The 10822-nt window shown below is 30.7% G+C and overlaps 3 non-coding genes and 2 pseudogenes across 5 annotated transcripts; 3 read left to right on the top strand and 2 right to left on the bottom strand.

Moving 5' to 3' along the window:
* The first annotated feature begins 1732 nt into the window (after positions 1-1732).
* On the top strand, positions 1733-3851 carry srh-210 (annotated as a pseudogene). The gene is made up of 5 exons: positions 1733-2060; positions 2108-2292; positions 3323-3423; positions 3479-3629; positions 3682-3851. Coding segments are annotated over exons 1-5 (935 nt in total).
* Positions 3852-4701: 850 nt separating this feature from the next.
* D1065.2 lies at positions 4702-10778 on the bottom strand (annotated as a pseudogene). Its single transcript has 5 exons — positions 10472-10778; positions 9959-10143; positions 9758-9913; positions 5017-5094; positions 4702-4974 (listed from the first exon to the last, which is right to left on the bottom strand). Coding segments are annotated over exons 1-5 (999 nt in total).
* D1065.8 lies at positions 5471-6425 on the top strand. The gene is made up of 2 exons (NR_138491.1): positions 5471-5529; positions 6291-6425. It is a non-coding gene; the product is annotated as an Unclassified non-coding RNA D1065.8 (non-coding RNA).
* D1065.7 lies at positions 6202-6745 on the bottom strand. Its single transcript, NR_138490.1, has 2 exons — positions 6684-6745; positions 6202-6334 (listed from the first exon to the last, which is right to left on the bottom strand). It is a non-coding gene; the product is annotated as an Unclassified non-coding RNA D1065.7 (non-coding RNA).
* On the top strand, positions 7065-9107 carry D1065.6. The gene is made up of 2 exons (NR_134548.1): positions 7065-7131; positions 9094-9107. It is a non-coding gene; the product is annotated as an Unclassified non-coding RNA D1065.6 (non-coding RNA).
* Positions 10779-10822: the final 44 nt, after the last annotated feature.

The raw sequence follows: 10822 nt of genomic DNA, 5'->3' as shown, positions 1-10822 counted from the left end.
TTGAATATAAGTCAATTCACCACGTATTCTGCCATCAAATATTTTTTACGAGAAGAAACAAATTAAATTGGAGCACAAAAATTGTAAAAAATCTAGTTCAAAATCTTATGATCTGAAACAGAACGAAACCACGTGTATTCCACGTTTCCACCTAATTCAACAATCCCACATCCATGTAATCCTCTCTCGAGTCTCCTGCTATTTTAAAAATACACATGGCAAAGAGTGAAAGTTCAAGTCACAGAATATGTGTCGATTGAATAAACAGACGGTATTTCCTGTGCGCTTTTACACAAGTTTTTCTACTATATGACTAGGTTTGACTATTTTTTTCAAAAACTGAAGAAGCTTGTAGCACATTTTGTATTTGAAAAATGTTAGGGTACCGAAGTAGAAAATTCGGGAATTCATCAAAGTTTTCGGTGGGAAGTGCAAGAGATGGATTTGTATTACTAAAGCACTCTTTTCGGATTACTCCTCGTAGTCAAATGCTATTCAACCTTCAAATTTTCAGATTTTCCTATTCTTGCTTCATTTTCTTAGAAAACCAAAAGGTTCAAAAAGTCCTTGTCAAGTAATATAATTATTCTGATTCATAAGCGTATTTGGCTAACAACAAAAAAATGCTTTCAGTCACTTGTCTACGCGGAAATATAAATACTAGTATTAATCTCATTCAGACGAATAATTTCTGAAATCAAAGTTAAACACATGGTTAGGTAGTTTTTTTCAGTCTAGTTTCTGCCATAATCACGTTTTTTTGCAAGTGGTTGCAACGGATACCTAGTGCAAATTAAGTTAAACCATCTAATTCATTCGTAGAAAGTTGCCTAGAAAATATGAAAGTACGTGCTTTGGCAAAAATAATTCAAGACTGAGTCAAAGTTTTCAAATTTTCCGAGAACTATTTTTTGAGGAACTGAAATTTTGTATTTCCCGCCAAAGTACATTAGTTTAAATTTCCGTCCAATGTGCAACATTTTTTGCGATAAATAAAAATTTATCCCGTCAAATTTCGAATTTCAATCAGAGCACAAAAATAAAAAAAATTAAATATATTTCGACAATCAAAAATTCAAATTTCAAAATACAAAAAAAATGTAAATTTCCAGTCAAAATTGAGGCAAAAAAATCTAATTTCCCGACCAATTATTTTGAAAACTAAAAAAAAATACAAATTCGAATTTCCCGTCAAATGAAATTTAAATTTGCGGCGAAAACACTCTCTAAAAAATTAATTTCTCGCCTTTAAAAACAAATTTTTTGAACTTCAATTTTTTTTTTGAAAAATTATAATTTGAATTATAATATTTCCCGCCGAACTTTTGCAAATTATGTTCACAGACCCCGCCCATTCGTTGACGTAGTCAACAGCCATTAACTATTTTTTTTTCTATATAAGTAACGGTTAAAAATAAAATAAAATATCAATTTGGTGTCAAAATAATTCTGCGAGTTTTTAGATTCAGAACTCCTGTGAATTTTGATTTTTTTACTATTCTAATGATCGCTTTTCCATTACAAAATATTTGGTACCCTGCTCATTTCTATGAAAGTGATCAAATCATCGAGAACAGGTGATGAAAATTTTGCTTTTAAAGCTAGTTTAATCTCTGCTATATTTTATTCTTGAACTCTCAAGCGTTTGCCTTTAATTGAAATAATCAAATTTTTGCCCCGTGCGTAGTGCACTAGCGGAGAAACTTAAAATAAACATTCTTGCAATAATCAAATGTCCCAGTCATGTTCTGGAGAGGAGAGTTTTTTGAATACTGAAATATTCGTGACCATGGCTTTTCATTGCCTGACTATTTTTGAAGTTCCTGTTCATATTTTTGTTGGCTACCTAATATTATTTAAAACTCCAAAACGAATGGGAAATGTTAAATGGTACATGTTCAATGTGCACTTTTGGAGTGCAACTCTAGATATTTCGCTGAGTTTGTTAGTAATTCCATATATGTTTTTCCCGTTTGCCGCTGGATATTCATTTGGAATTTTTAAGTGGTTAGATGTGAATCGTGCGTGGCAAACAACGGTCATTGTGATTGAGATTGGAAGTTTGTTGGAACTTTTTAAAAAACCAAAACTTATAATTAATTTTCAGTGACCATTATTTCAATTCTTGTGCTATTCGAAAATCGATTCACATTTTTGGCATCATCGAGCAAGGGCTGGACGAGATTTCGTAAAGCGTTTATCGGGATTTTGCACGTTGTAGCTTGGACATATTTTATACCATTCACCCTCACTACGCCTGACCAGGCAGTCGCTGGACCTGCAATTCTACAGGTAGCAAACTATTTAAAGTTTGTCGAGCTAAAAGAAGTAACTAAAATTCGATACCAAAAAAAAAGTTAACAGATATACTTTTCAAACAGGTCTAGCGTTTTGTTATGTCTTCTAAAGGTATCATCAATATGTATATTACTTTAAATTTTGTAGAAAATTTACCGTAATGATATAATATAAATGTGAAAAATTTATATCATTTATGTAACTTTTGAAATAATTTTTTTTTCATTTTTGCAACAAATTAACTGAATTACAAATGCTTGATTAGGACATGCTTTTTCTGAGTTTGTTTCGCAACTTTAACGTGTTTTTTTTTCATTTTCTCGCCTTTTATTATATTCAATTATTAATTTTTAATGGAATCGCAAAATAACAAAAAAAGTGATATAGAACTAAACGTTAAATGTTCAGATTTGAGAAAAAAGAATAGAACATCTAAAACTTCAACCAAAATTTTTAGAAGGTTTTTTTGAAGTTTCTATCCAGTTTTTTGTTGAAATATTGAGCAGAAATTTATCAGTAGTACACCTATTTAAAAAATTGTTGTATTCCCCTTAAGTTTACTGTCAAAATGTGATAGTTTCTTAAATTTCACTTATTTTAATATGGAACGTTCTCCAAAAAATTTAACACTGTAGTGGTTTGAACTGGCAGCAACGTTCGAAGATATTCATAATGCCCAATTTTTTTTTAAATTTTGTAGTGTTAGACTATTATGAGTGTTATTTTTAAAAATTCCCAACCTTTAAACACTTTTAAAATCTACAAAATAAACATTAAAAAGATTTCAGATCATTTCAAAAATCACCTGTGATATATGGGTTGTTTTAGTAGATCAAAGTACTAATATAGAAACTCGGTTTTCATAATTTAATTTTTTGATTTTTAAACATGCGAAACAGCTTTACGTAACGTAGGCTACAAAGTTTTTTTTAAAATTAAATTAAACATAATTCAAAGATAATATTATGGGAGAAAAAACTATTTCAAGGCATTAAAATAATTATCCCAAAAATTCAATTTTCAGAGACTTCCCACTCTTCGTTGTTTCTATTCTGACGATATATTTGTACTTACACAAGATGCAACATTAGTTGGCTGGAGTACTGTAACAAAACTAGTCATTGAGTTTGTTTTCATAATTATTCTCGTTGTACTCACATTCAATACAATTATCAAACAGAATAAAAATGCGGTGCTCTCCAAAAACACAATGGCACTTCAAAAAAAGTTTTTCGTATCGATTACCATCCAAACAGTGATTCCGTTTTTTATCATTCTGGTCCCTCTCTGCTATTGTGGGTACTCACTTGGTAAAATGTATTATAATCAAGGTTTGCATTAACTGTGATAGCAGATTTGTATTTTCATTGTTAAGTTTTTCAGCTTTGAATAACATATCATTTCTTGTTATATCATCTCATGGTCTGGTATCAACTATTGCTATGTCTCTTATTCACGAGCCGTATCGAAATGCAATATTCCGGTTTGGAAAACGTGGAACACATCATAGAACTGCTTCGATTAGTTTTATAAGACATTCTCATTTGCATTAAATCGGGCATAGACATTTTCGAAATAAACTTGACAAATCACTATACGGTTCCAAATTTTTTACTTGTTTTTTTTTTGGGTATTTTTACGAGACACGTGGTGTCAGGCTGTCCCATCGCACCACTGCAGATTGATGGCGGGAAAATATTTTTTAATTAATTGTGACACCACAGCATATAATTGTTTCTCAATGTGAGCGCCTATTTTCGTGAAATTTTCTAAAATTTTCCAAGTAAATGTTTGGTATTAATCGATATTATTCGTTTTTTATTGTATTTTGCGTCAAGTTTCCACTGTAGTGCTAAAATTTTAGAATACCCATTTTAGAAATTAACATGAGACATATTTGAAATATTATATAATAAAACAGATTGACAAAAATCGGCGTTTATAATTAAAAACAACAATTACCCGTAATGCGCTGTGACGTCACAAATTAAAAAAAATTAGCGATGGTGCAGCCTGACACCAAGGTGTTGTGCACACGTCGCTATTTAAATAATTGACGTCACAGAAAAATTTTAACGTGAAATTCGAGTTTAAAGCTTTCAAAATTTTAGGGGGAGAAATAGCTCGGCTGCTATTTTTGGAATTTTTCTGGGCATTTTCCAAGTTTCGAAGTTCCGCATTTTTTTAAAATTAAGTGTAAACAGATCACAATTTTGGAAAGTCAAACAAATCCCCCCAAGTCAAATATTTCCAAAGAGGCTTTGTGGTTTGTTGCATAAAACTACAAAATTATTTTTTAAAACACATTTTTCAATTTCTTGCTGGCAGATGTTTTTTCTCTGATTCCTTATAACCACGTGGTGATTGAACTTCAGGTTGTTTCAAGTTACATTCATTTTCATGTTAAGTAGAATAGAAAAAAACAATATTTCTCGACGGAATATTTGACGGCCGAACAGTTACCGAAATTGGTTTTCTAGAAAGGCAGCAAACTGATGAAAATGCAAAATCCCGATATGGCTTATGAGCAAATATCATAATAAGAGTAGAAGCGATTCCATGTATTGCCAGGGCAAACGTTAATAAATTGTTGTAGGATTGATTTTGATAATGAACCAGTACAAAGGCAATAATGGCGTTAACTGGTGCAAGAAATAGTACGACGGTAACAGAAGACTAGAAAATTTTTTTTAAAAAAATTGATACCACCCAACCAACCTGTATAATTAATGCTATCACAAGCTTATGCTGCATTTGAACTGTTTTTCGAGAAATTCCAGTTGGTCTAGCAAACATTAAAGGTGGACTACACCCTGTGGGGATTTTGCTTAAAAACACGCCTAAGGGGTCACAATGACCGAATATCATGATAAAAAAATTTTAAAAAATTTCCCTGATTTTATATGATTTTTTGAAATGGGAAAAAATCTCAGTTTTCCCCTAATTCCGTTTTGAATTTCCGCCAATATGAGACGCCTGAGTCCGATGGAGCGCGCTTGCATAACCAAGAATTAATTATTTTTTTCGAGCTTTTTTCTTCATTTTTTATCGATTTTTACTAATTTTTCGGTGTTTTTTCCCTTTTTTCTCATGAAATTATTGAAAAATATATTTTTATAATTTATCTTATTAATAAAACAGAACAATAACATATGAAATCATCAATTTACAGGCACTACAACGACGGACAAAGCAACAACAGCCAAGGAGGAGCTGGCAAAAGGAATTCGAGTGAGTTTTAACTTATTCAAATGTTTTAGAAATCTGAGAAACTGAAAATTAGAGCAAAAATTAGAACATAAGTATGTTCTTCGTAAAATTTCTACACGTAATTTTTAAAAAGTCGCAGAATTTGCCGTTCGCCGAAAAATTGTAAAATCTTTTGCGGCCGCCAAATTCGCCGAAAAAGTCGGTTCACCGCCCATCGCTCGTGAGCTCTGACTGTGGTCGCATCGTATCACAATACTGGCATCTTTTTTTATTAGCCATTTCCTTCAAAAATTTTTCAAATTTGTCTATAATTGCTATTACGGAAACACAAAGTTCTGAGAATGCGTACTGCACAACATACTTGACGCACAAAATATCTCGTAGCGAAAACTACGGTAATTCTTTAAATGACTACTGTAGTGCGATTTACGGGCTTGATTGCACTACAGTAGTCATTTAAAGAATTACTGTAGTTTTCGCTACGAGATATTTTGCGCGTCAAGTATGTTGCGACATACGCATTCTCATAATATTATGCTCCCGTAATAAGATGATTTATTTGATAAGTGACAATTTTATCTGCAAAAATATGTTCATGTATTTTCCCTCGGCAAAATTACAAAAAACTAAGAGCATTTTCTCACGTTTTTCAGCTCAAAATGCCTCCAATTACAAATAAACTGAATATGGACCACTGATCAATACATTATTTATTGAAAACAAATAAAAAATTATCGAATATTAAAATAAATTAAAGATTATTAAAATTTATAAAATTGCAGAGATCCTCACATCGACGTCGACGTTCCTGCTCTTCCACCGGCTGCTGTAATAATTTTTTATTTTTTGTAATTATAGTTTGTATTTATTGTATATTGTCTTTATTGCATAGAATATAATTTTTTTTTATTTCAATGATTTTTTATAATATAAATTTATTAATTTTTGAACCTCAGAAAAAATTGAGGGTGTACAACAGGGATGGGCGGTGAACCGACTTTTTCGGCGAATTTGGCGGCCGCAAAAGATTTTACAATTTTTCGGCGAACGGCAAATTCTGCGACTTTTTAAAAATTACGTGTAGAAATTTTACGAAGAACATACTTATGTTCTAATTTTTGCTCTAATTTTCAGTTTCTCAGATTTCTAAAACATTTGAATAAGTTAAAACTCACTCGAATTCCTTTTGCCAGCTCCTCCTTGGCTGTTGTTGCTTTGTCCGTCGTTGTAGTGCCTGTAAATTGATGATTTCATATGTTATTGTTCTGTTTTATTAATAAGATAAATTATAAAAATATATTTTTCAATAATTTCATGAGAAAAAAGGGAAAAAACACCGAAAAATTAGTAAAAATCGAGAAAAAATGAAGAAAAAAGTAATTCACGGTGGTTCAGTCGCTAGATGGCGGCAAACACGCTCTATTGCGAACAATCGTTTAAATTTCAAGCCTTTCGCTCGGCATGGATTCTCTCCGTTTTTTGCCGATTTTAACCGTTTTTCCGTATCTTTTTTGTTATTTTTTTTTGCAAAATTGAAAAAGTGTGTCTTGTTTTAGGTAGTAATCGAAACATTTCGAGGAAAACGAAGGAACGTCACCGTGAGCAACAAGGAAAACGAATTCAGTGAGTTTTTTGACTATTTCTCTTTGAAAAAATTAAAAAATGTATTACTTTTCGATTGAAAAAGAAAGAGCAAAAAATTCTGAAGAAGATATAACTTAATTTATTCAGAACAAAAGGTTTTTTTTTGTCTCGAAATTACAATTTTTCGGCCAAAAATAGAAAATCATCATTTTCTCGAAAATGAATCCCAAATTTATGTAAGTTTTTTATGAAAAAATAATCAGCGTAAAATTCTGTACTAGAAATACTACCTTTTTTTGGATTGAAAGTTTGTATCGTGCTCAAAATTTTAAAAGTAAAATTATTTTACGCTGAAAAATGCAAAATCATAACTTTTTTTGAGGAGAAACCCCCAAATGTTATCGATTTTGTTATTGAATTGAAAACAGCTTAAAATTCTGTACAAGAGAAAGCTAAAATAATTGAGATTGAAAAAAATTTGTCAGATCCATTTGAATTAAAAAAATTTTTTCACAAAGTTTAGAAAAAAAACTGTTTTTGGTAAAAAAAAATTGAAGAATCTTCAGATTTTTTATTTAATTCGAGCTAGAAATTAAGCTAAAAATTCTGAATAAGATGTAACTTAATTTATTCAGAATAATTTTTTTTTGCCTCGAAATCAAAAATTTTAGACCAAAAATAGAAAATGATCACTATCTCGAAAACGAATCCCAAAATTGGATCAGTTTTTTATGAAAAAATAATCTACATAAAATTCTGTACCAGATATGTACGCTTTTTTTTCGATTGAAAGTTTGTGTCATGCTCAAAATTTCGAAAGTAAAAATATTTTTCACTAAAAAATTAAAAATCGTAATTTTTTATGTGGAGAAATCCCCAAATGTTATCGATTTTGTTATCAAATTGAACTCAGCTTAAAGTTATCTACAAGATGAAGCTAAATTCATTGAGATTAAAACAAAATTCCGTCCGATCCATTCGAATTAAAAAAAATTTTTCACAAAATTTAGAAAAAAAAATTTTTCGATAAAAAAAATTGAAGAATCTTCAGATTTTGATATGAATTCGAATCAGCTTAAAATTCTGGGCAAGATGAAATTGAATTTATGCAGATTAAAAATTGTTTTCCTCGAAATTAATTTTTTTTTGGTCAAAATTTGAAAATGATCATTATCTCGAAAACGAATCCCAAATTTGGATCAGTTTTTTGTGAAAAAATGATCTGCATAAAATTCTGTACTAGATATGCTATGTTTTTATTCAATTGAAAGTTTGTGTCATGCTCAAAATTTTAAAAGTAAACATTTTATCACTAAAAATTTTCAAAAAAAATCGATTTTTCATAAATGCTCTCAGATTGTTATATTTTTATTGCTTCAAAAGAACAAGAACAAAATTCTGAGCAAGACTGATTAGGAATTTTCAAAGTTAGGACAGTTTTTGATATTTAGGTTTTCAAAAAAAAACATTTTTTTTTTCTTCAAAAACCCTATTCATTTCTAGTGTTTATATCTCTGCGGAAAAATTTTTTATGACAAAGTGATCAACTACAAAGTTGTTTATCTTAATCTAAAGAACAACTTTTCAGTTGAAAATTTTACACCAAAAAATTTGTTGGCTGAGATAAGAGTGCGTGAATCTCGTCAACTACAGGAGTGTATGCTCTTTCACTTTTCAAGGCCATATCTTGGTCACCAATTTTTTTGGTAAAAAATGTTCAACTACAAGTTTGTACTTTAGATTAAGATGAAGAGCTTTGTAGTTGATAACTTTGCTATGAATTTTTTTTTCGTAGAGATAGAGGCTCTAGAAGTGAATACGTTTTTTGAATAAAAGATATCAACTATGCCTGAACTTTTTGTTTGAAATTGTGTTCTAAACATTCAAATTGAAAAAAAAATAATAATTGCAATTTTCTCAGGTTCCTAATAAAAATTTTCGAAGTTTTCACAAAAATAAAGTTTCAAAAAAATTGAAGTTCATAAAATCCTGAATTTTCAGATAAACACCAAGCCTAGAAGATGTTGAGCGCAATGTCAATGGATTTTTCGGCAAGAATTTCACCAGGATTTCAAGAAGTTGATATTAATTAAGTTTTTTGTATCAAATTGTGTGTTTTCTCAATTTTATATTGCCTTTTTATTTCATAACTTTCCTTTTCTGTTCAAAATCAACTTTTTTTGTGTTTTAACACTTCAATTATCAATTGTTAGTTTATAAATTTCATAATAAACTCTGATTTTTTATTTTTTTTTTCATCTTGAAACTATTAATTCTGCTGTTTTTCTGTTAAAATTTGCTTCAAAAATCTATTTGCCGCTTCATTGTTTTGCGGACTACGGTACGCAAGTACGCAAACACCGCGATGACACATTGCGGACCATTTCGCTGCGTACGCTGCGAGATCTTTCTCAAATTTTACGAGAGATCTAGTTTCTGTGCTACCGTGAATTAATTCTTGGTTATGCAAGCGCGCTCCATCGGACTCAGGCGTCTCATATTGGCGGAAATTCAAAAAGGAATTAGGGGAAAACTGAGATTTTTTCCCATTTCAAAAAATCATATAAAATCAGGGAAATTTTTTTAAATTTTTTTATCATGATATTCGGTCATTGTGACCCCTTAGGCGTGTTTTTAAGCAAAATCCCCACAGGGTGTAGTCCACCTTTAAATGGTAAACGTTCAGAAAAAAGAAAATTGCGCACTGGAGGCATGGGACGCCTTCCGCAATGGATATCGATATTGCAAGAGGAGTTTTTTCAACGGATAATATAAAAGGTTCTGGCCCGTCGGTTGGAAGCTCCGGAATGCAATCAAGCATCTGATATAAACTGATTTAAAATCATTAGAATTGAGTGTTACTCACCTCCCAAGAAATTTGACGCACACTCTCTTGTTCGGGGATGATAAATTGTGGATACAAAAAGTAAAGGGGAACTAAAATATAACTAACAATTATTGCAGGTTTTCGTAAATGTTTCCAATACGACTGTTGACCAAATAATATGAAAAATCGATTTTCAAAGGTTACAAATATTGATGTAGAAGTTCCTGACAATTAAATAAAATTAATTAATTTTCGGTAACTGGCGGCAACGATCTGTTTTTATATTTCTTGAAAATTCTGGAACATTTAAAACATTTTCACAATAACATTTCAAGAAGTTTCACTTTCTCTAAAACTTCCCGAACATTCAAGAAGCTTGCAAGCATGCCCCCGTTTCCAGATTTTTTGTACATAGCTTTCAAAATATGCAAGAAAATTCTGAATTTCCGTCAAAATTTTTAAAAGAAGCCACCTAAATGTTTCTGATAAATTTTGATTTTTTCGCCAAAGTGTTTTTCAAAAAAAAAATTAAATGATTTTTCTTCCTCCCACCTGTAATAAAAGTGACTCCTAAATAGAAAAACAATCCGGGAGACTGAACTACACCAAGACCGTATCCAGACATGGAAGGGAGCAAAAGGTACGGAATACCGAGAAAACTAATTGTAATGTCTAGAAGAATACACCAACAGTGTAAATTTATCAACAACCATTTAATTGCACTCATATGATTCGGAGTTTTATTAATAATACAATAAAAACCAAAGGTATGAATAGGAATAGCTAGACAAGTTATTATATGAAATGTTATTTTAAGAAAATTCGGGCTCGCGAGAATATTATTTTCACAAGAAGTCATGAATGATGTGAACCTGAAAAATAATGTTTTGCTTTTCTTTGGAA

The sequence above is a fragment of the Caenorhabditis elegans genome, chromosome V, assembly GCF_000002985.6.
Source record: "Caenorhabditis elegans chromosome V".
In the NCBI taxonomy this organism is placed as follows: domain Eukaryota; kingdom Metazoa; phylum Nematoda; class Chromadorea; order Rhabditida; family Rhabditidae; genus Caenorhabditis; species Caenorhabditis elegans.
The sequence above is the reverse complement of the archived record's forward strand: the minus strand, read 5'-3'. Positions and strand labels throughout refer to the sequence as shown.